General features: G+C 37.0%; 1 protein-coding gene across 1 annotated transcript in view; it reads right to left on the bottom strand.

The window, feature by feature from the left end:
- PRIM2 (DNA primase subunit 2) overlaps positions 1-25,926 on the bottom strand; it is a 96,598-nt gene that overhangs the window by 58,863 nt on the left and 11,809 nt on the right. The window contains exons 5-6 of the mRNA XM_032104696.1: positions 13,630-13,725; positions 12,642-12,779 (exon numbers count right to left, since the gene is read on the bottom strand). Of these exons, the coding sequence (XP_031960587.1) occupies positions 12,642-12,779; positions 13,630-13,725 (234 nt within the window). The remainder of the gene's footprint in view (positions 1-12,641; positions 12,780-13,629; positions 13,726-25,926) is intronic.

The following is a 25,926-nucleotide window of genomic DNA, read 5'->3' as shown; positions in this document are numbered from 1 at the left end:
CTGAAAATCTGGTAAGCAGTAGGTTCAACTTCAGAAGTGAGGACAGGCAGAAAACAGAGGGTAGAATTTTACTAAACTTGCCCCAGTTTATCAACATCTTTCTTGTGCTGCAAGTCCCCTGTGGCAGGACGTGTCTACCCCCTCTCTACCACAGATGGTTGCTGCATATGCAAGAGATGACCCAGGCGGGTCATAGGCCCAGCATGGAGTCATCTCTGGCACCAAAAGGGCTCAGGCCCCCAGCTAAGAATCAACATCTTAGTCTGCAAAGCAAATGTGGGAAGAGATCAAAGAAAAATAAATATTCTTGACCAAAAGACATGGTTCTTTTGTCTATAAAAGCCCACACAATTACCACAGAGACAGAAGTCTCCTACAGACAGCCTGAGAAGCCTTCTACCCACATGCCCTGAAAGCGTGTGAGACTTCTCCACAGAGCCTAGATGCAGATTCCATAGTTACTTTCCTGGGAATTGAGGGAAAGGATTTCGATGTGTGCTCCATCAGGATTTGGATGGTAAGAAACATTGGATCCTAAGTTATATTATTTCTTTCCTAGCCGTAAATTTCATGGTACCTTTAACCCCAGATGTATAATATACTAGTGTTCCCTTTTGTCTTATCTCTGTGTAGTAACAGTCTGTTTTAAGTCTTATGTCTGTTCATTTTGTGTCTGTTAATGAATAATTCATTCTATAATACACCCAATCAGCCATTATTAAAGAACTTGCGAATGAGAGTGGGTCTTGGGGTGCTGGCCACCTCAATAATGGGAATGCCTGCTGCCAGAGGCCTGGGCAAAAGGCAGGGACTTATTTAAACCCACATCATCCATTAACAACAGCCCCAAACTACAGGTAATATTCTAGATGTGGTCTAATAAGTGTAAAGTAAAGGGGTAATTCCTTCTCTCTACCCACCTACTACACTTCTGCTGATACAGCCCAAGGTACTGTTAATCTTCTCTGCTGCCAGGGCACTTTGCTGGCATACATAGAGCCTACTGTTTGCTTAGATGTGAACTACACTAAATCCAAACTGCAATGTCTGTACTAGAAGTTTAAACAACAGCATCACACAATCCCATTGTGGTTGCTTTTGCTATGCTATTTAAGTGGCTGAAGAAACACACATCAGTGGCCAAGGAAATCCTTGGTGACTGTGACTTAGATTTCAATAATGCTACCCAACACTCAGAAAAAAAAAAATTTAAGGAGAAAAGTTGAAGAACTAATCCTGGGCTCAGAGTAATCACTTGTCAGATAAGAGTATGTTACCATCTGCTACACAAAGTATTACATTTCTATGGTGAATCATGTCTTAAAAATAAAAAAAAAAACCACAATACACACAAAAACAACAGCTGCTTCTTTTCCTGAGAGGTTCTCTGTGGCTTCTAGACACTGTCACAAAAGCAAAGGATGTTATATAAGAAAATAAAATTGATTTCTTTTTTTCAAATATCTCATATCCTTCTCCCGTTCATAATAACATTCATGCCTGGGGAAAAGTTGTCCACCTGAACAAAGTGCTCACAATGACCCTCTTACAGCTTCTGCACAGATTTGCCAACAGTGCTGGCAGAGCACCCTGTGCCGAGCAGGCCAGGAGCTTTCGTTCTCCACTACTCCACATCTACTTCTTAATCCCTCAGCAGCAGAGCACAGGTTTATGCTCACGCTCTGTACGAGGTATTCTCCCTTGTAACAACTGAATTCGAGTATCCCACATCCACCCACGAAAAAATCCAACTCTTTTAGGAACCAAGTACTTCATGTCACAAGAATTACCCATTATCTTGGAACCATTATAAATTCCAAAAGTCACAGGTCTAAACATAGTGCTGGTTTGAAAAACATGCAGCTTAGAAGAATTTTTTATTATTGCCTCTCTAATTATTAGTTCAACCATCTCTGTTCTTCTTGCAGGCTCTAACAGCATTATCCTACGACATAAGAAAAATACATAGATGAATAGAAATACCTAATAGTTTTCACCTAGAAAGGGAACTAATAATGAAAGTCAGGGATTATTCCCCAGCCTAAATTTTGGCAAAAGCACATCACCAGATGATCCATTACACTCTCCTCTTCATTCCTCCTGAAATAACTGAAGATCAAAAGTCCAACTGGACTTGCTATTTAAAACTGGTTAGTCTAAAACTGGCTAGCTGTACTATGAGTGATAAAAGTACTGAGAGGGAAGAAAGAGAAGGTAACTACAGGCATCAAGATGCCTGCTCTCCAAAGCCTTTTGTTTTTTATACAGGAACACCAGAGAACATACCAAATTTAAAAGCAGATTACCCCAATATTTTCATTTGTTCAGTAGAAACAATCTAGAGAAAGAATTCCAGTAAAGTTTAGAAGCATAATTCAAAAGAAATAGTGTAATTTGCCTTTGAAATCACACTTATTAAAATATCTAACAGCAAAATGTGTTGTGTGAGACAGATAAGAGACTGGTTTTAAATTTAAATATGTCCTAAATTAATTCATAGCTCTTATTTTTTCGTTTACATCCTCCTATTACATTTCTTTTACTTACTTGCTCATGCAATATGAGATATCATCAACTTTTATTGAAAAACAGATATTTGCTTTCTGTCACCAAGGGGTACCACATGCCTAGCATTCTACAATAGTGCGTGGGAGACTTAACTCTTCCAAAAATTACTTTAAAAGCCTGTCATCTGGAGTAAGAAGTGATTAATAGTTTTATTCATTCACTTTGACAACTGGTGGCATTCTACTCACTTTGAAAAAAAGTAATTCTACATTTCCACCATCCCCAAAGAGGATTTTCCTGATTCACACTTCAGTTTTAAAGAGAGAGGGTGGAGGGCAGTGTGTTGGGATTTCCACATTTTTAAAATTTATTTTTAATGTCTATAAATCAAAATGATGGAGTAAAAAGAAATATAAATTATGTTTGGGATTAAGAAATCTGGTAACAGAACAACCTTCACCTCACTTTGGCATCATAACTGTGAAAATAACAGGGAAAACTCATGGGCTTTTCTATTACTTAAAAAGCTCTAAGCAGTACATCCAAATTTAATCCTTTTTTTTTCATGTGTACATATATAAACAAAGGCTGCAGTCATTAATAAACCATGTCATTTTGCTTAACTTGTGACAGATGGTAATAAAAAGACCTTTGCTTTCTGGTATTTGTTCAAGACTACAGATTATTTAAATTAAACATCAATCCTTACAAACAAAAAAGTACTAGTATTTACACAAAAAGGAATTTGTTTACATAAGTACAGAAAAAAGTTACAGCTAAAAAGATCTTTCAAAGCTACATGTAAATTGAAACGGAGTATATCTTCATTGGTCTGTTTTTCCCAGACACTTCACCTTATTTTCTGCCTTTCTACAACTCAGACACTGGACACCTAATTCAGGGTCCCTGCAAAAATTTACTGAGCACATGCAAGATTTTACAAAATTTCACATGGAACTGGAGACTTCCAAATACATCATCACCTTCCAAAATCCATTTTTACAACAAAATATCTATATTTTACTGCCTCCTCCCTCAGACAGATGAGATATCGTCAGACAATGAGAACATAAAAAATATTTATGTATGTTGACACTATCAAACATACATAACTCACATAGGATCTATGGAATAATCCAACAGGAAATCCAATCAAAAGTAACCCCAAATCAACCGACCATCCAGAATCCGTTGAGCATAAGCCACTGATTTCCCTACTTTAAAACATCCCTGCAGTCAAAATATTCAGGGATACAGCAGTACTCTCCTGAGGCAGGTAAGTCGTTGGCCACTAGAAGGGAAGTGATGATCCAGTAGGAGCCTGACAGCAGAGCACAGGCAATGCAGAGGCACCTGATGCCTCCCTGGAGATTATTGTCCATATAATCCAAGTCATTATCCAAATAAGGACCTGCTTCTTTTCAATCCAGAGGTGCAAAATGAAGTCACAGCTGGGAAGGAGGGGGGCAGGGTTCACCAACAGGCCCAATGCTACTACAGCCAAGTTTAACTACTCTAGCTCATATGTGCAGCCTAATTAAATCATGTTTCTAATATTTCAGGAAGACAGTACTCCAAGAATTCTAGTGGTAGCCTGTACAGACTGTTCATAAGACAGCAGGGTGTGATTTTATTGCAAAAACTCTATTGTAAAAAATTTTATTGTAAAAAATTTCATATATACTGCCTCTGAAACATACCCTGCTTTCCTATTACTAGGAAAAAGTTACTCTGACAAATAATCTTCATTTACAAGAACTAGAAAAAAAACTTCCTCTCTATCAAAGGTATGCAAATTGACGCAACAATACATTAACAGATGAAATATCCTTTGGGAAACTGCAGTAAAATGGAAAGTCATACAATGACACCACCCAGAAATCAGCTGCAGCAATACTGACAGTGCCTAGCATTTCTAAAAATACTCACTTCATCTATATTTAAAAGTTTGAAAATAAATATTCAGTAACTTCAAAAAGCATATTGTTACTTTTTTCTTAAAAAAGAGTTCAAAAACACTTGAGTCGTGTAATCAGTAAAATTAGGGGGCTTTTTTAAATTAGTTTTACAGTAGAATTTCTTTTAAACACATCTTGGCAAAGGCACTGCTGAGATAAAACTTGTGCATACTTTACTCTGACATTCACAGCTTAAAGGAGCGCTCCAACCTCTAAAAAGATTCTCTACATTAATCTACCAAGACCTGATATGACTACCAGGTGTTCAATTTATTTCAGGTCTGATTTTGATCTACCGACAGTCATTTCCCATTTTTCCTTCTGACTGAAAAAAGGATTTAAGATTCAGTCCTTCCCCAAAGGTCAGCCAATCTTTATCATTAATAGGAACGGCAATGAACATGATAATGTCACATGTGCAATGTACATTAGGATATTATAACACTTTACTCAGGAGAACAGCCATTCTCCATATTTCATTGCAAAATGTGTGAAAAAAAAATCATGTAATTGGAGAGGTAGTCATCACAATTTTTAGTGATTCAACCCACTTGTTTTTGCCTGCTCCATAAACTTGCTAAGCCAGAGTATAGGGGATGAAATTAACTCCAGATGGATACTACTACAGCTATCACAAAGCAACTGACTGTGGGTCACAGGCTGCCATAAGAAAATAATCAGGAAAAATGCAAATTTGTAACACAGTGTCATCCTAAGATACAGACTTTTGTTTACTCACCAACTGCATATGACATTATAGTTCTTTCTCACGGACTAAAGTGCATCATTCTCAAATTACTTACCAGCATATTAATAAATAACATTTAACAGGTGTCATATTAACTGATGAGTTTCCAGGTTATCACATCTATCACACAACATAGAAATAAAACTGTACTTGCAACTAATATATTCAATTCCAATTTTTTTCTGAAATTTGGGGAACAACTAACTTAATTAAGCAAGCCTTCCACATGCTCCAAATACTGCAAATCTTATTTTGTTAGCTTGACTATCAAGAAATATGGATGTGGATTTGAAGACTGAAGCATTTTCACACAAATCAAACCAGAGACAACCACGTAGAGATCACAGCAGTTGTTTATGCTGCAAATGTAGTGCTTAACAAAATCTTATGCACTGTACAAAAGATGCGAGGAGCCAAGAGAAGAAATAGAAAGAAAAAACACACAGTCAAATACAGTCAAATTTCATTTAGCCTCCTAACATTATTCATAATTACTTTATGCTACCAACCTGTGTGGTCTCTAGAAGGAACACATGTACTTCAATTAGTAGAGGAGATAAAACACTGAAGGATGTTAGGAAGTATTTTAGAAAACAGAGAGCAATGGGACAATGGCCAAAAAAAACCCACAAAGAGAAGTCCAGGAACAATTCCACATACAAGCTTCAGTCTTCTCTTGACACACACACTCTCTAAATAATTTCCCTTAATATCAATTCTCCCACTCAAAATATCACCATTTTATTCAGTTGACCTGTGCCTTAGCCAATGACTATGTAGTACTCAGAAATGAAGACCAGCTGCTTCTCTGCAAAATTCTCACTGCAAACTTTACCTGAGAGATTCAGAGGACAAAGTCACTGTAATCACATTTTACCTTACACTGCCAAAGTTATTACCTTACTAACCTTGTATGTGCATATTACAAAAATCATCCATTTACGTTACAGTGAATTACTTTAACACTGGGAACACAACACCTGAAATGAATTTCAAGTGACAAGACCATCATCAATCATACTTTCTCAACATTAATGCCACCACATAAAGCCTTCTGCTCCACTGCTTTAAAACATAGGTGTTTTAGGAAGAAAATGTTTCACAGATGGTGCTATGTATACCGATACTTTTCCTGAATTAGAAGGTTCTTTGTACATACAGCATAAATCAACCAAAATAGCATATTTATTTGACTAATATTTCATTTTAAAAGACAAATCATTACAAATATTAGTAATGCAACTTACTTGATCCCCATTTCTAATTATTTAAAAGATTACATGCCAAATCAGGAAAATAATCAAGAAAAAATATACAAAATTAGAAAACACCAGTGAGGTCTTCCTTTTGCAATGGGTCCTTGTAGTGGTTTATGTGTAGACATTTTGTCAGATTACACAAGATCATATTTCAAAGTAAAAAAGTGCAGGTATTAAATTAGGAAGAAAAAGGTTCTTTTAAGATTGTATGTATTAATATTGGAATCAATTTCTTATGGCACCAATTAGTGCTATTTCTGAGTTATATTTTAATTTGCAAACAGTTAAGATCTTATATAATTTTCTGACAAAGTGTTTTCACAAAAAGCAACTTTTTTGCAGTAATTCGGAGACCAGCCAAGTTATTACTTCAATTGCTAGGCAAAAAAAGGGGCAGGATTTAAATACAAGTATGGGAAATCTATGGCTCAGTTATGCCAGCCTAGGTGATTACAAGTCTTTGTAAAATAAACTCTTCAACACACCACAAAAGCACTCACACAGCAGGAATATTTACACATTCTCAAGCATCAGCTTATGGCTTTAACATGTATTGTTCAAAAAGCACTAAAACTTTAGGACAAAGCATTTTCTGAATGTAATGTTCATTAAGGTAAAATGACAATGATTCAACTTATTTGATTCAAACACTACTGGAGGCATCCCAGTCAGAGTCAGGTTTTTCAGTATCTAAGATCCCCACATCTTGAATTTATTGGGGAGCTCTTTCAGAGGAAGAGCCCAGGAAACACAGAAGTTAACATGACTGTGTGAGCTGGAACCAGAGTGCTGAGCCTCCTTTCCTCCAGCATCCAACCTCAGCAGAACTACAAGCCTCATGACAAAATATGAGAAGAACAGCCATAGATAACTCACCCCAACCTAATGGCCAAACTCCCACCCAGATGCTGATAAAGACAGGGAGATTGATAAACAATTACCACTGCAAGCGAAACAGGTTCAACGTGGGGGAAATTCATATAATTTACTGCCAGTTAGACTCAGGTAGTGAGGAGCAGAGACAAAAAAGACTACACCTTTGCTTCCCTCTCTCATCAGCTGCACTGTGCTCCTTCACCCAAGATTCTCACACCTCCCACCCTGAGCAGCAGGACATGGACAGCAGGGGCAGCTGTGATCGGTCCAGAACAGCTCCTCGCCACAGCTCCTGCCTGCTCACAGTTCCCCCTGCTCTGGAATGGGTTTTCTCCCATGGGATGCAGTCTTTCAGGAAAAAAAAATGCTTAAGCATTGGTTTTCCACAGGCTGCAGTTCCTTCAGGAGCTCTCCACCTGCTTCAGTGTTGGTGCCTCCTTCTGTCCTGTATCTATGTGTCAGCTGCTTCTTCCATCTTCTCCCCCTTTTGTCCTACTGTAGATTTCTCTGGAGCAATCCTCTTTTGTGCAGTACTGAGTCCAATACAGCTCTGATATGGGTCTGTGGGTCTGAGCCATGACATTAAGCTTAATCTTCTGATTTTTTTTTTTAAAAATCAAAATTTAAAACTACTTTCCTTTTCTCAAACATGATATCTGTAATTTTGTATGTTAGCGTAAACAGTGAAACCCTCATGTATAAAACATTAAGCAAACTTCTATGAATTTAAATTGTGTTAAGTTATAAAACAGTTGTAGAGCTAACACTACAGCTCACATGTCACAGAAAATGTTTAAGCTTTCTAAAGTTTAATCATCATTAATGGCACAAGGAAATTATTTACTATCAAATGGGTCAGAGAATATATAAAGAAGGCCTTTGCAGTATTGATTTTGCACATAAAATTAACGTCTTCAGTTGTACTTGGAACTGCCAAGAGGGCCTGACTAATATCAACTCCCCTTTTTATAAAGCCTCAAGAAATAGCCACAGTTGGGATGTCAAGCTTGTTTTTAAATGATGAAAGAGAACATGTGAGTGCTTCATGGGCTTGACTAGTAAGTGATTAAAGCATAACTGACTGAACTGAATTTCTGCCAGTGTCAACATAAAACTTTTTTTAAAAGTCAGTGCTATGAATTATTTACTGTTCTCCCAAAGCTCGGTGTCAATACATCAATTCACTCTCATTCTATTCCTCCCTTACAAGCCCAACTAGAATCACTCTAACATGCAGGATGGTGACATACATCTGCAATGTAGCGAGCAATGTAACAAGGCTAGGCAACCACCCAAATTATTGAATGTTTTGGAGACCCAGGAAGAGCATCTTTAGTACAAGCACATTCCCATAAGGTGTACAATTTCAGAGCACCTTGGAAAACACGGGGCAGACCTTCATCATAGTATCACTCCTGCATAAGCATAATTTCTTCCAAAAACCTGTGCATGTGACTACTTGGAGTAGCACCAAATAAGCTCCACGAAGAAAAACATGGATCAAGTACAAATAATCAATAATACTGCACAAACAATCCATACTGGAAAACGATGCTGCTTTAACATTGAAGAACTGCACCTCTAACAAGAGCTGAAAGAAACTACATGCTTGAAAAACCATCTTTCCAATATCTATAATCAGGGTATTTTCTCATAGAAGTATACAGCAGACTGTCAAAACCAGAAGTATTGCCCAAAGTCACAGAATCACAGAATCAATTAGGTTACAAAACACCTGTGAGATCATTAAGTCCACCCTATGACCAAACACCATCCCGTCAAACAGACCATGGCACCGAGTGCCACATTCAAGTCTTTCCTTAAACACCTTCAGGTACAGTGACTCCACAACCTCCCTGGGTAGCCCATTCCAATATCTAATCACACCTTCTGTGAAGAAACTCCTCCTGCTGTCCAGCCTGAACCTCCCCTGGTCCAGCTTGAGGCTATGTCTTCTCATCCTGTCACTAACTGCCTGGAAGCAGAGACCGGCCCCCACCTTGCTACAACCTCCTTTCAGGAAGCTGTAGATGAACGATAAAGGTTTCCCCTGAGCTTCCCTTTCTTCAAGTTAAACAACCCCAGCTCCCTCAGCCATTCCTCACAGGACTTGTGCTCCAGACCCTTCACCAGCTCTGTTGCCCTTCTCTGGACACCCTCCAGCCCCTCAATGTCCTTCTTGAATTGAGGGGCCCAGAACTGGACACAGGACTTGAGGTGTGGCCTCACCAGTGCTGAGTACAGGATAATCACTGCCCTGGTCCTGCTGGCCACACTACTGCTGATCCAGGCCAGGATGTCATTGACCTTTTTGGCCACCTGGACACACGCTGGATCATGTTCAGCTGGCTGTCAAACAGCACCCCCAGGTCCTTTTCCATAGGGCAGCTTTCCAGCCACTCTGCCCCCCGACTGTGGCACTGCCTGGGGTTGTTGTGACCCAGGTATAGGATGTGCCAGTTGGCTTTGTTAAACCTCAGACCACCCATCTCTGCCCATCAACCCAGCCTGTCCAGATTCCTCTGCAGAGCCTTCCTACACTCCAGCAGATCACACTCCAATCCAACTTGGTGCCATTCATGAATTCACTAAGAATACACTCAATTCCCTCATCTAGATCACCAATAACAATGTTAAACAGGACTGGGCCCAATACTGAGCCCTGGGGAGCACCACTAGTGACCAGACACCAACTGGATATGACCCCATTCACCACCACAGTTGGGGCCTGGCCATCCAGACAATTTTTAACCCAGTGAAGTGAAAATATCCAACAGGAGATACAATTTTTTAACCTTATTTTACAAACCCCTTCTTTAGAAATAGCATTCAGATTATTGCACCATTACAGTCTTTAATTCTCAAATTCTAATACAAGGACTGTTCACTAGAAAGTGCTGAGAAGAGTGTAAATAGCCAGATGCTGCAAAACCACCAGAACATACTCCCGAAAGAACACACAAGTAACGCTTACCAAAGTGGTAATTCACTAAGAGACAAATTAAATAACAAAACATGTGATGATGTTCAAGGCTTTATTACTTCTTAATTAAGTCTGGCCATGATGCACAACTTCTGTTCAAAGTCATGAAGACCTCTATATTGCCAGAGTGCCTAAAATGAAACACATTTCTGTTGCCTGAGTTGTCCTTTGCAGCAGATGCAAAACAGCATCCATGTCCTACACAAGCACAGCTAAACCAGCTGTACTTGCAGAGCTTGGGCCCAGATCAAATAGTATTTCTACAACTACTTTTCACAAACAATACTGGAATTGTGCTACTGTGTCCTAACTTCTGCCTCTTCAGTCCAGATATGGCTGAGGAAATTGTTAAGATTATCCTCTGGATTTATATATACACAATCCTTTCTTTAGAACTGTAGTCTTACAGTTTCACTGAAATGTAATTGATGTTTATGGTTTTGTTTCAGTGAAAACTACACTAAGTAGCCAGCTACCAAGTACCACACTTCAGTTAAGCCTCTGGTGTAACAGAGTTAACATTAGACTGACCTCTGTAAAACATGCTGGAACTTTGGCCTCTATTTCCAAAGACTCAAATTAATAATATTCCTCGCATCTCTCAGCAGTGCACTGTGCTGGCTGGCTAAAATTAGCTGAAACAGTTTACTAAATACAGTTTGTCAAACTAAATTAGCAATCAGCCCCCCCCCCACCCCGCGAAGTTCCCAAGTTCAATTAGGAGCTTTGGAATAGGAGAGAAATCACTAATTTTTTATTCCTTACCTAGAAAACATGGTGAACTTTAATAAACAAAGCTTATATACTAAAAGACTAATGCAAACCTGAAGCACTGCAAAAACATACAGCAGTTCTGTAGAAGATAGTTTTCCTAGGTCGTGAGTGTTCAAATTTCTAAGCCATGACTACAAAGTTCAACATAAAGAAGCACTTCTTTCCTATAAAGCAGCTATTGGCTTTAAGAAAGTAATCCAGGTGAAATGAATAATATGTAAGATAGTGTGTGTGTTCTCAGATTTCTGCTCGAACTAAGGAGTCAGTGACTACTCATTGCAGTTCTTACTGTTTTTCAGACTTCTCAGCTATTCACAAAAGACACAAATTCCAGAAGTCCACAAAGCTTCTCAAAAGTATTTTGAATAGATGCAGATAATCTGCATATTTAGCCACATTTCTGCAGAATACATTCTTTTTTTTTTAAATCCTACACAAGTGTTATCAGCTTTCAGCAAGAACATTATGCATCAACTCAAATACAGATATCTCTAGCTGCAGTCGTATTAAAGACTTCTAATGGAAATGTTCACATTAGACTATCACAATTTCCACTGTACATTAAACAATTCCACAGATTCCAGTTATATTCAAAATTGGTAAGATTCCAGTATGCTCATTTTCTAATTTGTTAAAGGAAAGCATTTTTACTTCCCATTGTTTGTTTACTAAATGTTTGTGGTTACCTTGGTATCAATGTAACATAACAATACAAGGCTTTGAAAATATTTTTAAAAAGCAATGCAAACTGCCTTCATGTGATTCAATGCTGCATTTTCTAGGACTAAAATTTCATGCATTAGGCATGATCACCCACTTTTAAGCCCTGTGAAGAGTCTCATACTGTAAAAATGCAATTCCTGAGTTGATCACTGAATTACTAACAAAAGGCCATTCACATACAGTGTTTGCCATCGAGGTCCTAACTAGATGTGATACCCCACATACTCATACAACAAAAACTTTAGCTTTGTGTGACATCTTCTGGTTTATCCTCATTTCAGTTCACAGGATATTGAGTTAAAAGGGATCCAAAAGGACCATCAAGTCCAACTCTTAAGCAGGTGACCTGTACAGAGATTGAACTCATGACCTTGACATTACTAGCACCATGCCCTAACCAAATGAGCTAATCTCAGTTCTTACTAACAGAAAAAAGAGAAAAAAACCCACAACTATTTTACCCGTTCCAACAAAAAACTGTTGCAAAATGCTGTGGGAGAAAAGATAGATACGAGTAGAAAAAACAGTTGTGTGCATAGGGGTAACATGTTCAATGAAAGAGCTGTTACTATCTCTGTGAGAAACAAATTTTAAAATCCTCTAGCACAAATTTCTTTAGAATGCACACCACTTAAAATTAATGTACATTCAGCTCACAATGAACTTTTTTAGTGCTGCCATTACTTGTAGTAAGGTTTCTGGTATTCTCCAGATGGAAGCATATCAATTTAAAAACCAAAAAGGCTAATTGTCCAAGAGCATCACCAAACAGTACAACAAGAGTTGTAAAAATCAGACTTTATCTGACTTACCGCCAGTGCTTTAGACAATTTTGTTCTATAATTATTCAAAACAATCACATCAATCTCCTTTAATGGCACATAGGCAAAGCCATCTTTAATAAATACTCTTCTGGCTCTAAATAAATCCACAGCATCTGCAAGTCCAACCTGAGAAAGAAGAAAAACTCACATTGTGGAATAGCAAAATAATGCAGTAACAATGTTTACAGCCCTAAGATTTAAGATGGGCCAGTAAAGCTTTAAGTCATTCTCTGCCTTTTAACACTGTCTCCAGACAAAACTCAAAGACTGTGAAATTAAATGTTGACTTAGGAATAGCTGATCATTATTTTGGTGGGAAAATACTGCTTGCTTACAAAAAGCCATGCAACTAGGCACAAAAAGCTACTTTAAAGTTTGTGTCAGATTACTGACCCAATTGTATGATTTTGCATCACTTACTGATTCAATATTTGAAAATGGGTTTCTGTTGGCCTTCTGTTTCAGACATCTTGAAATACTTGATTCATGTAAGCAACATACAAAAGGTTTTGTAAACAGATCTGGAACCTGTCCAAATTTATTCCAAAGAAATAGTGGGCCACATGAGAAATTTTCTTCTCTCCCCTTGCTCTCTTGCAAAATAAATTTTAGACTAATACAATCAGACCAAACCTAATTTCAGCAATAGATGTTTGAGAATATCTCCATCCTGAACAATCTGACAGCCAGGTAAATTAAGTCATTTGTGTGGGAAATATTAAAACTTAAGATCATTTTTGTGGCAAAAGTCAGGGATGGCAGAAGAGGACAAAAGACATTATTAGGAGTTTGAAGCTTCCTTCATTTTCCCAGTCCCTGCCTCCACCTTTATACTCACATGAAGTAGAGGAACTCTCATTAGTCTTTTAGATACTTGGATTAACTGTTAGTATTAGGTAAAATTAAAATTAGTAACTCTGCATTTAACTGAGAGAGAATGAATGCAGATCTGTGGGACTCAGCAATTTTTACTTACCTTATAGAACATTTGTTCTTTTACTTTAGACATATTAAAGCCAGGGGTTGATGCACACAGCTCATCAGCCAATTCATTTTTCAGGTCTTCATCAATCTAAAATTAAGAATTTGTTTTAAAACTGTTGAAATACTTTAGGATAAGGCTTTTTTATTTTATTACCATGAGTTAAAATATTACTTAACCTGTAATATCATCGGTTTAGTTGAAAACAGAAAAAGAAGTACATATTCAGCAAGCAATCACTAATAATTAATCACGCAGAAACCAGCAAAACACTAGAGGTCAACAGTGTTAAGCAACCTTCCCTCTGAAGTAGAAGAGCAGATTTTAAACTACAATAATTTTAAGCATTAACAAGAACTGTAAAACACACTTTTTAGAAGTCAACCTCTCTAAAATAAAACTTGTGACAATCCTTGCTTGTCTCTAGATACGCATTAAAACAAAGCAAGATGACTAAATGGCAGTTAGTAAGGACTTAAACAACTTTGTCAGATTTTTAACAAAAAAAAAAAACAGTTTCAGCTTATTTTTAAATACATTTAATACAGATTTAACAAAACTATATCCAACCTTATATTCAGGAATTTAACTTCACTTTTCTAAGCAGTGAGAACAATGGTATATTTATTGTCCTCTAAGTGTTAGTGCTTTTGCAGCTCTTGAAACAAGTAAGCAGCAATGCTCTAATTTAACAACTCGAAGTATTTTAAAAACACAATGTTACATTTCCTATTAAAAATCTTAAATAGTGCATACACATAAATTCACATCACAGAATCACAGAATATGCTGCGTTGGAAGGGACCCATCAGGATCACGGAGTCCAACTCCTGGCCCTGCACAGGACAGCCCCAAGAGACGCCACATGCCTGAGAGCATTGTCCAAACACTTCTTGAGCTCTGTCAGGCTTGGTGCTGTGACCACTGCCCTGGGGAGCCTGTTCCAGTGCCCAACCATCCTCTGGGTGAAAAACCTTTTCCTGGTATCCAACCTAAACGCCCCCAACACAGATTCAGGCCATTCCCTCAGGTCTTGTCACTGGTCACCACAGAGAGGAGATCAGTGCCTGCCCCTGTGCTTCCCCTCATGAGGAAGCTGTAACTGCAATGAGGTCTCCCCTCCTCTTCTCCAGGCTGAACAGACCAAGTGACCTCAGCAGCTCCTCATATAGCTTCCCCTCCAGACCTTTCACCACCCTCACTAGCCCTCCTTTGAACACTCTCTAGTAACTTTTTATCTTTCTTATACTACTGCACCTAAAACTGCACGCATTTGCATAACACGTTCTTGATGAAGTGTAATGGGAGTAGTCCCTGACTGAAAGGAATTAAAGTGTTAAGGAACGCAGAATACCTTCTCAAAATGTAGATGGACAGCAATGTCACCAAAGCATAACACGTGTGACACTACTCTCCATAAACTGGATGTGTGCTCCAATACCTACAGTGAGCTGATATAAGATTGCAGTCAAGGTAGCTTTTAGAGACTAATCAGGAACCAGTCCCAGGCCATCAAATGCAATAGATGAGCAGACTCCAAATGCAAGATAAAGTCACCCAGTGACTTTTCTCTCCATGGGAAGGGATGTGCTTAAGCAGTTTTCTTCTCTGAATGGGACAGAATATCTAATTTGTTGACCAATGCCGATATGCAGTTAAATGGACATTTAAACAAGATTTTTGCCTTCCCAGTTGAAAAACCCAAGAAAACAAAACAAGTCGTAGTCATTGGAAGTCATAGGAAGGACCCTTTAATTTCAAAGTTGGAGGAGTAGCTTAGTGAAAAACAGTGATTTGATATATGCATACAAAATGGCCAAGGCAGCAATGTTGAGAAGGCTTATGGTTACCCCGTCTGCATCTTGATGTAATCTGTAGTACTCTCTCAGGAAAACCAGCCTTAAAAAATAATAAAGATGCCAGCAAGGCAGAAGAATGTAGCTTCGAAGAGAGAGGAAATACACAATAGCATTATATATAATATATTTTTTAAATAAACAAATATTAATCAAACCACTATTTATTATATAAATAAATAAAATACATAAAGCTGTAAAATAATTTACTTCTTAGAGCCTCAAGTCTCTTATAGGTTAGGCAAACATTCAGCAGCCCTAGAAACACTTTGCTCCTTGCCTTTACACTAAATTCACATTGCCTTCATGTTCTCAGCTAATAGAGAGAAAGAGGAAGAAGAAACAAGAATAATCCTAGCCCCCAACTAGAGCTGGGAAATTACTCAAGAATGCATTCAAAAATAAAATTGGCTTCCCTAAAGACTGAAACATGAAAAATAACCTTCCATCGGCATTACTGATTTCACCATTTTCACATAAAATTGACTGGAGATGCAATGCAAAGAAATATGCTCCTCATAGTCTAAAGTCAGACTCCAGCTTTCAGTTAGGCCATGCCTGAACCTCTGCATTCAGAGCATCATGAAAGATGTATCCCAATTTTTCTTGGTTCACAGAAGCTAGAAAAGCTTATTTTTACTGTTGTTTTTGGGTTTTTTAATTATTTAAATAAGAATACTACAGTTTGTATATTTAACAATTTCATCTTAAAATAGCACCTGCAAAAATGCATTCCAGTAATCATTAAAAAATTAGATACACTTAAATACAGCTTTTAGGATTCTAATCAAGACTGGAAAGATAAACACGCTGCTTAACTTCTGACAGAACTCAGTGATCTTCACCAGATAAAATACTGTGTTGCCCAAAATATTTTTAAAAAACCAAAACAAAACATACAGTTCTTCTGAGGGTCTCACCTGGTGATCATCTGACCTCCCACACAGAACTGATTAAACTCACCTCACAGAAAACAACTCACTAGTTTTGTCTTGCTCTTTTGTAGCCAGTTTAGTAAGCTGCTTATCACCATGTCAGACTTTGCTTTGCACAAGCAAAGAACACCAGGAAAAGGATCTTCCCTTTTCAGTGACAGTGGGTCAGGTAGCACAGCTTGAAACAATTCAGCTGTTCATTGTAAGTTTCTGAGACTTAGGAAAAATAAAGATAGAAAAAAAGAGGAAGGGAAAAAAGCAAGTACTCAGGACAAGTTGCATTATTTCTGGTTTTCTTGCTTCCTATGTGCAGTTTATTCATTGATTTTTAATCACAAAACTGTCCTGGAAACACAAAGACACATAAATTTAGATTAAAATATGAATAATTTAATATGCAGGGCTTGGTTAAACAAACACAGTCAGTGAGGTAGTCCAAAAACTTCAAAATAAATTTGATATCCCTACTCTGTTTTAATGAAGAGATAAAGATGCATGCATACATTATACTGCTATACATGTGCAACTACCTAGTTTCACTATTTCTAAGTCTCCCAGTAAGGAGCAAGAAGAACTCCATGCACAAGTCCTTTCCTTTTCCAAGACTCAGCTTCAGGTATTTATGTGCACATGCCACTGGTGTCCTTAGAAAGTGAACTTCCTAAAATTTGCTGTAAGTCGCAGAGCACCATGTACTCAAGTGGCACAACACCCTTCCCAAAACCAGGCAGTGTCAATCAATACTTTGCTAAATTGCAACTTTAGGCATGAAGCAGAAAAAACAATCATTTCCTAATCAATCTTCTCCATTGTCACACATCACACTACAAACTAAGCTAGCACTAGAATACCAAAGAATTAACCTAGATACCATTAAATTTGAGAATATAAATTTGAAGTGTAATCAGCCAGTTAATGAATACTAGCTTGATTAGCAAAGGACACCATTCCCAGCTCTCCTACCAATTAAAAGGATGAAGAGCCTTAAAGAAAACACTCCAGAGGCTTGTAAATCTGTCATTCACAAACCTGATGATTATCAATTTCACTGTGGCCAAGCACAAATTAATTAAGAACAAGATTTTATCTTCCATAGTACTACAAGTTTATATTTTAGCTCAAGTTCAGCTTGCTGGCATACCTAAAAATATAAAGGGCAGCACTTGGAATTATTATCTATTCTTATCCCTGAATTGAAATATTGTTTGGGCTTTTTCTTAAGTCAAGAGTGGGCACAGAAAGAACATTTTATGTTTTCTTCCACACTATTTGGCTAACTCAGGGTTACCATAATCACAGAGAAACTCAATGACAGGTTCAGTCTCCTACATTCCTGACAAGAATTTCCCTATATCCATTAAAAGGAAAGCTGAACAAAACAATTACTACAGAATTACCTAGAAGTATAGAAGTAGAATTAAAAAGAAACTTGTTAGCAAATGTTTCTCTAGACTGAATCCCAAGATTAGCAGGGAAGAGTGTTCCAAAGTTGGCAGACCATTTTCTGAAGTTTATGTCCAAAATGGCAGCTAGTAAATTCTACTTGCAGAGTAATTACATCCTGCAGAAACCATCCTATCAGCTTTTATGCTGCTGTATTAAGGATCAATACAAACATCTCCAAAGCTACTGCATTCACTGCTATGTAAAAAATAAATTCATTTTATGAACATTATTAACTTCAACCACGACAAAAGAACTTAACACCTTGATTATTCAAAGAACATATTTTCTTCTTGGACAACATATGGGTATCATTTTTAAAAATACACTACTGATTTCTCAATTTTCTCTCTTCTCGTTCCCCAAAAGAATATCTAGAATATATAGAAAAAAGAGGAGACACTTGATGGTTGTCTATACTAAGTTTCTTCCAAGAATCCAAAATTACCAACTGCTAAGAACCGAAAATCTATTAGGATGAAGTTAGGATTTTCTATGCTTTTCACCCTTTCCAAGCCTTTAGACAAATGGCAGTCAAGTATGACCTGGTCAGCTACTGAGTGCTATAGCACATTATCACACAAGCAGTGTGGGTCCCCTTCCCACTTCTACCTTAAGCTGAAGAGCCTATTTTCCACTACAATTTTGGCACAGCTGCCACTTTAATTTTACTTTAGAAATCCAGAGTTACAGCAGAACATCTGCCTCAGGATTCAGACTGTATAGCAAATGTTGTCTAGTAGCTGTCAGCTAGATTAAGAGGAAGAATATTTTTATTCATCATATCTTTACTGCAGCCTTTTTTTCAATTTTATTTCAAAGCACATAACTTTTTTCAAAGCAGTTAGAGAATGTACTTCAAACCAGAAAGAACATACATAGTACCTAGTACAGAAGGATTCAGCCTTACAGTGGACTGTAAAGTTCCTATTTAACTCAAATGATGAAACACACAAAGCCATTTAGTAAGAATCATAGTGCCCCAGTCCACTAAAGCGGCATAAGTAACTGTACATTTTGTGGTGCAGTTAGACTTCGTTCCACAAGTCAATTTTAAGCAATAAAAAAGACCTTCTAAGGGTCTATTTAGATTTCTGCAGATAATCAGCATCTGTTTCTAATCAAACTGAGATGATTGCCAAATTAAAACTTTTAATTAGCATTTTGCATCATTTACAAACTGTTGTTCATTATGTTTAGAAGGTGAAAAAGGACATCCCCAGTAGCTATATATTCTTTAATCACATCTATTACTCAATTCTGCAGTTTTATAGAATATCACCGATACCATATGTGCAAACAAATACATGCAACTAGAATTACTGCAGCAAAATGCATCAGTTTTCTCCATAACTAAGAGTCATGCTTACAGTTCAAGGATCCATTAGAGAAGAGTAAACAAAGAGACCCATACATCCTGTCAGTGCATAAAAAAAAGAAATTTTTTTTAAAAAAAATTTTAAAAGTGTGAGAGAATATTACCACTGATTTTAAGCTTAAATGTTTTAATCAAACCTCATCCCATCTACCTGTCCCTCAAAATGTTAGCTCACTACAATACCCAGGCTGCTTGGCAATCAACCCAATTACTTTTGGATGAGAGTAACTCACTACATTTTTTAAAGCACTAATAGTACACGTTTCAGTGTCTTACTTAACAAAATCTAGCACTTAAAAAACCACCCTACTCCTAAACCTTTCCACATACAATTTTGTTCCTGTTACAACTTGAAGCATGGAGTTAAATGACAGGATACACATTTTTAGCTTATTTTGGCAGTAAGGCCCGTTTCCCACTTAGGCATGCATCACTTATGACCTTTGCTGTCACCTGTAAGACAAGCATCACCAGTTTTCAAGCAAAGGGACAAAAACAAGATCTAAGTAGCAGAAACGTAAGATACAATTCAGAACCATTTCCTTAGCAAATGCAAACCATAGCCTACTTGCATAGTTATTGTCTTAGCTTGGCATAAGTTTCCACACAGTAATATAGACTCCAGACAGTTTCTACTTTTAAGCATTTTCCCCATCCTGTTTGGGAAAGGAAGAAATACTGTTTGATGCCCCTGAAATGAAAAGCCATAAACTGTATCAGAAGAATATTCTGGTTTAAACATCTGGTTCCAAAGTAGATAATTATAGTCACAGCCCTTCAGTGGCTAGACATGATATTGAGTATTCTTTCAAACATATCTGTTCTTAATAGGGACAAAAACTAGTCCCCATTCTCATTAATCCACATCTGACTTTAGGATCTTCTGTACCAAATAAAGGCAGTCATAAAGCATTTTTCAAGAAGCTGAACTACAAATATTTCTACAACTGCCCCACTACCAAGATAAATGTTTTTGAAGAAAGCATAATAGTGATATCAGAAAGTCTCTCATAGGACTACTCTGATCATAAAAATGGAAATTAAAGAAGTTTAATTTCTAGTGCTTAAAGCAGCTAAAAAAGCACTTCAACTGCATCATCAAAGAGCTACTGTGGAAAAAAATTCCATCGCTAATGCATTTTGCTCTTTCCATTTTATTTTGCACTTCTTATTCCTTTCGCCCGAATGCCTGCAGATGCACTAAAGACCTTTAGCTCCCCCAGCTGACTATTCCCATCTGCCATTCCTTCCCTATTACAGTGATCCAAAGTATTTATTAAAATAATGTGCTTTATAACAGCACCTAAAAATTAGGACATCTGATTCTGCAATAACTGGCTGTTACCCAAAAAATAACTCATCTAAACTAGAAGTTATTTAAAAGGTCATAATATTTTTTAAATTTCAAGAGGCTATTCAGAGGTAAGAAAGTTCAATTTAAACATGACTTTTTTTTCTGCTCTGTGGAGTGGAAACAGCAACACAGATGTATTCAAGATTAAGTACACCATGCTTAGAAGTTTATTTCTTTTGCACAATGCAGAAAGATAATAGTGAACAGAAGCATTGCAGGAAATATAAATCCAATTATACAACACCCTTACACCACAGATTAAGACATGATAATAACTATTAATTTTCATTTCTTCTGGAAGCAACAAAGAGGTACAAACAGTCTGAAGATAAAGAAACCAGAACAGCCAAAATGATGACCACAATATCACCAAAAAATAAATTTAGGATAAAATTTTGCATTCTACTCCACTCCATATTCCAGTATGTAAGTTTGATTGCTGGAAAGGTACAGCAACAAATCAAAGCATCCAGTAGTACTTAGGAAAAAACACAAGACAAGCAGCAATCCACCTGTGACTGTCAAAAAAACCCAACTGTGTTAAGCTGATTTCACTGCCTTTATCACAGTGCAGCAGACCTCAGGGGCACAGAAAAAAGCAGGTGTCATATTCTGTCAAATGCCCTTGAAGTCACCAAAAGACACTTTCACATGCAAATGACCAAACAGTTCCAAACAGTTCCACTGAATCTTCTATAACCGGGGTTCAAAACCCATTGGAAAAGTCATGCATGGAAGAATTGAACTCAAAACAGAAGGATGACTTAAGCCAAATTCTACAATCAAACTAAAATTTAATACTTCAGTTCCTAACCTGTATATTAAAAGAGGAGCAGATCACATATTGAAATACCATGAAGCTGAGGGCACTGTAAGAGCTCTAGAGAATGGGATCAGGAAAGAAAATCTGATCTAAAATTGAAGGCTGTAAAAATGGCAAAGGGCACTCACAGAAATGACAAAACACCACACAAAGAAAGGCTAAAAGAAGAAACAAGAAAGCATGATGACAGACAGAAGGCAAATACAAAGAGAAGGGAAAAACAAACAAAAAAACAGGAAAAAAGCCCTATCTTTCTCAACTAGTGGATAGAACAAGAAGAAATATGTTAGGTTTGACATTAGTTTAAAAAGATTAAAAGGAAAGTAAAGCAGCAGAATGATGACCACTGCTGTGAGACTTGAATATAGAGTTGCAGGGAACGTTGCAAGCAGAGCTGTGACATTTTCACAGACAAGGCAAGTGAAACGACTGTCATCTTCAAAATGCTGTTGGAAAGTGTTCAAGGAAAAAAAAACCAAAACCAAAAACAAAACCAAAAAAAAAAACCACAAAAAAAAAAAAACTACCACACACAGCACTTTGAACACAACCACAGAACATTTTGGTCCACCTGAGCAGAAGAGACCCTAGGACCAACCCCAGGGAGAGACAAAGTGTGACTGGTTAAGGTGAACAGGTTTTGTGGCAAGTTTTCAGAAGAACCAAGTGGAAAGGACCCATAAGTTCATTATATCTTCCAAATCAAAACAAGACGTATCACAGACCTACAGCTGCAGATGCTGAAAGGACAGATCTTCCATTTGATGTCTAAGAACAAGTGGCAGGTCTTGGAGAGTTAAAATTATGCAAGGCAAAGCAGACAAAAGGCTGAAACTCAGATTAAGGGCTTCAAAGGAGCTATTTCTGACCATGTCAAGAGCAACTTTGTAGTTGAAGCCCAAGTATCACTTACCGGTAAAACCATTTATTTTATATAATTCCTTCATATACTGAACAACTTACTTTGAGATTAAAATATTTTCTTCAATGACTTTAATATTTAAAATATTCACAAATTTCCCTTTAAATATCTTTAAATCTGTTAGCACCTTTTACTGCCAGAAACTGTCAGGCATCATTGATGTAATTACTCATTTATAGTAAGATTTTAATACTTTAATATCCTAAATTGATGTAAATCTCAACTGCACACCTGTGTTTGCATATTATCTTTGATGGGCTCTGTCACCTTAAATGTCAGCATTTACTCCTCTTGAGTGCTGCTTAAGGGCTTCCGATGCTCCCTACGTGACTGACTTTGCACCTGGATTATTTAATAGGCCATGAGTGCTGAAAATTACATGCCATACATAAAAAGCTTCCATATTTATCTGGATGAGGGGAGTACTGTCCCTTAAAAACCTTTTCTCTTCCCTTTTTTTTTTAATACCTGAAGTGTAGAACAGACTAAAAACATTCTGAAATACCTTCAGAACTATTCCATTATCCTCCTTTTACTAGGATAAAAAACCAGTCCATGTATCAGGGGAAAATACTCTTAAAGCAGAGATTTATTCTTGCTTTCCTTCTACCCTCTTCCTTTCTCGACATTTTATTCAATACCATGCACTCTATCCCTTCCTCATGCTGGCATAAATTGGTAGGTGTAAACAACAATATTCCAGACTACTGTAAAATTTTGAGCACCAAAGCAATGTTCCACTAGGCTGGACAGCACCAGTCCAGCCATCTTCCACACTTGTCAGAGAAGAGACTGGCCAAAGCTATTCCTACAAGTGATTAAAATGCAATCTATATGTTAGTAGTTCAAAAAGTGTCTCAAATACAAACTCAAATCAAGCTTCATTTTTTTTTCCAAGAAATCCAGGTCCCAGAATACTAAATACTTTAGTATTCTTACAGAATACTAAAGATGGACTAACTTAATCCAGTACCAGCTTTGTAAAAACTTTCCAAGGAAGAACTTACCTAACCTTCAAATTTCCATGATTTATACTAAATGTAGAGTATTACTGTATCCCACAGCTGTAGGGAGGAGAGGAGAGATCCAACAGGCAAGAATTGTGCAGCAAGATTGATTTATTTAATTATTTTACACTCTTTTATAGACTTTTTCCTTCATAGTCTAATTGGACAAAGGATCAGCCACCCCCTGGGTGGATTGGCTAAAATCCTAAACATCCATTGTCAAAATATTTTTCTACTGTACTATAAACACAGTTCTACCAGGTCACAGGTGTTCATTGTTTATAGAAGTTCTGCCATTATCTTCCGTGAGAGAGAAAAGTATCCCACGGGCTTAGAAAGAAGCAATAAAATTCTTGCTAGCAGCAATATTGTATCCACAGTAGAGAGGCTTATTTTTTAATCATAAACATGGTAAAAATTTTGAATTGGAATAATCCTATACATGTTCAGACATTTCACCATACTGAAATCATCACGTTTATCTTGAGTACCATGAAGTTTATAGCCTTCCTTTTTCAAGTGAAGGGCATCTTCATCATCAGGTAGAACTCCCCAGAGCAGGAATTTACTAATTTTAATAAGCCCTGTGCCACATATTTTGCTCCTTCAGCAATACAAATGTCAGCCACATGACATAGGAAATCCTATTATAAAAATTAAAACATTAGTTTTCATTAAATTTCATTTCTGTTTTTAATTTCAGAAAGCTCTTGATTAAAAATTTATTTAATCATGAGATCAGAGCTACTATCATATCAAACTCTCTACAGCTGACCTTCATATTAAAAAAAACCCTTTCAAATCTGGTATTTTTTCCTTCTAGTTGCTAACAACTTCTTTCTTTCAAAAATTTGCTACATAAGATCATTTTATTAAGTATTCAAAGATCTTAAATATATAAAGATCTTAACAACTTCTTAAGTATTATCCATTGGTGGGATCGAAGATTTCTTGATTCTATAAAGCAATAATTCTCAATGCATAATTTACAAAATCTCAGAAATTAGTCTGAAAATCCCCTGCAGAATATTATATAAGTCTCACTTCCTCATGCACGTAGACAAACACGAGAAGGTGAGAGGTGACAGTTATTGAATTCTCAATTTTAGGTTCACTTTGTCAGCACTGTAAATGAAGACAACTGTGACAAAACTGTACAAGGCAATACAATTATTCCTGCTCCCCACAAAAGAGCTGACCAGTTCTTTTAATAAATACTGAGAATCACTTCTTATAGTGGTTCTTAAAATTGTTAACATTGCTACACCAGACTACGTCAAGGTCAAGCTTTAGCAGCTCTGGCCTTTCTCAGATTACAGTTCTGAAACCAGAAAAATTATCTAGAAAATGCAAGGCACCTCTCTTCTCTTTGAAGAAATTTAACTATAAGTTTCTTAGTGCATCATAAGCAATTGAAAGTTCCATAATATCCATTTACCCATATAGAAAATGGATTGTAACATCAGAACTTCCTTCCTGTTTCTGAAGACCATCCCCTTTTCTAATTGGTAGAGCATGAAGTTTGATTTCTATCTTGTTTCATGCCACAGTAAGGCATAAAAACATTGTAACTTCTAACAGAGAAGCATAAAAAGAATAGTTCATCCTAATTTTCTTCTTAAAGCCTTTTACAAATAGAACATTGAGAAAAAGAATACTGCTTTTAGAGTGCCCTTACTTTTGTAGTGGCCTCTACATAGCTCCATAGCATTTAGACCTGTTTCATATACATATGGAATTCCTTAGTAATATTCAAATGTTTTATACATGATAGTGCAAGGAAGGATTAGTTTTGCCTAAATTCCCATGAGAACTGGAAGCAGGGGGTGGAAGTAGAAGCAGGGAAGTAGATTTTCAATGAAATGATGCTTTGTTGCCTCAACAGGAGTAAGAAAGTAATACCTTCTTAATCATTTTGACATATTGAAGGCACATTCAGTAGCACAGAACCAAGCCCTACTCCTAGCTATTTCCAGCAACCTGCAAACATTAATTTATCCATACAAGCCTGAATGCTGAAACCGTGACAGAAGAATATGAGGCTGGGGAATAAGCAACAGAAATACAGCTCCACAAACACACCTCTCACTGAAAGGTCTGTTGAACCAGAGAATGGCATTTCTAATAAGTCTCTCAATGACACAGGAAAGCCTCTGTTACTCTTAACATACAAATCCTATTTTACCAACATGCACTGATCCCAGATATTTCAATCCAGCAACATATAATGTATGTCAGCCACATATCTTAGAATATTTAAGTTCTTCTAATAAGCAGTATTTTAAGAGAAAGGCTTTTTCAGTAGAGTGATGATTGCACATTAATTTTTATTAACTCAAGTTTACAATGAGAGCTATGGGCAAAAGCTGGAGTTTCCTAAAGAAACAGTTCATAGCTGCAGTGCGAAATATTGTTAAAATCATTAACACAGACACTGCATTAGACATTTTCCTTTAATCCACTCAGACAAACAAAGCAGTACATAACAGCAGGAACTCTTTTGTAATATCCCTAAAACACCAACAACAGTTGTCTAAACAGATTTTGCATTTTCAAGGTTTTTCATCACTTGT

Source organism: Corvus moneduloides, chromosome 3 (assembly GCF_009650955.1).
Source record: "Corvus moneduloides isolate bCorMon1 chromosome 3, bCorMon1.pri, whole genome shotgun sequence".
NCBI classification, from domain to species: Eukaryota; Metazoa; Chordata; class Aves; order Passeriformes; family Corvidae; genus Corvus; species Corvus moneduloides.
Note: the sequence above shows the minus strand (reverse complement) of the source record. Positions and strands in the feature narration are given on the sequence as shown.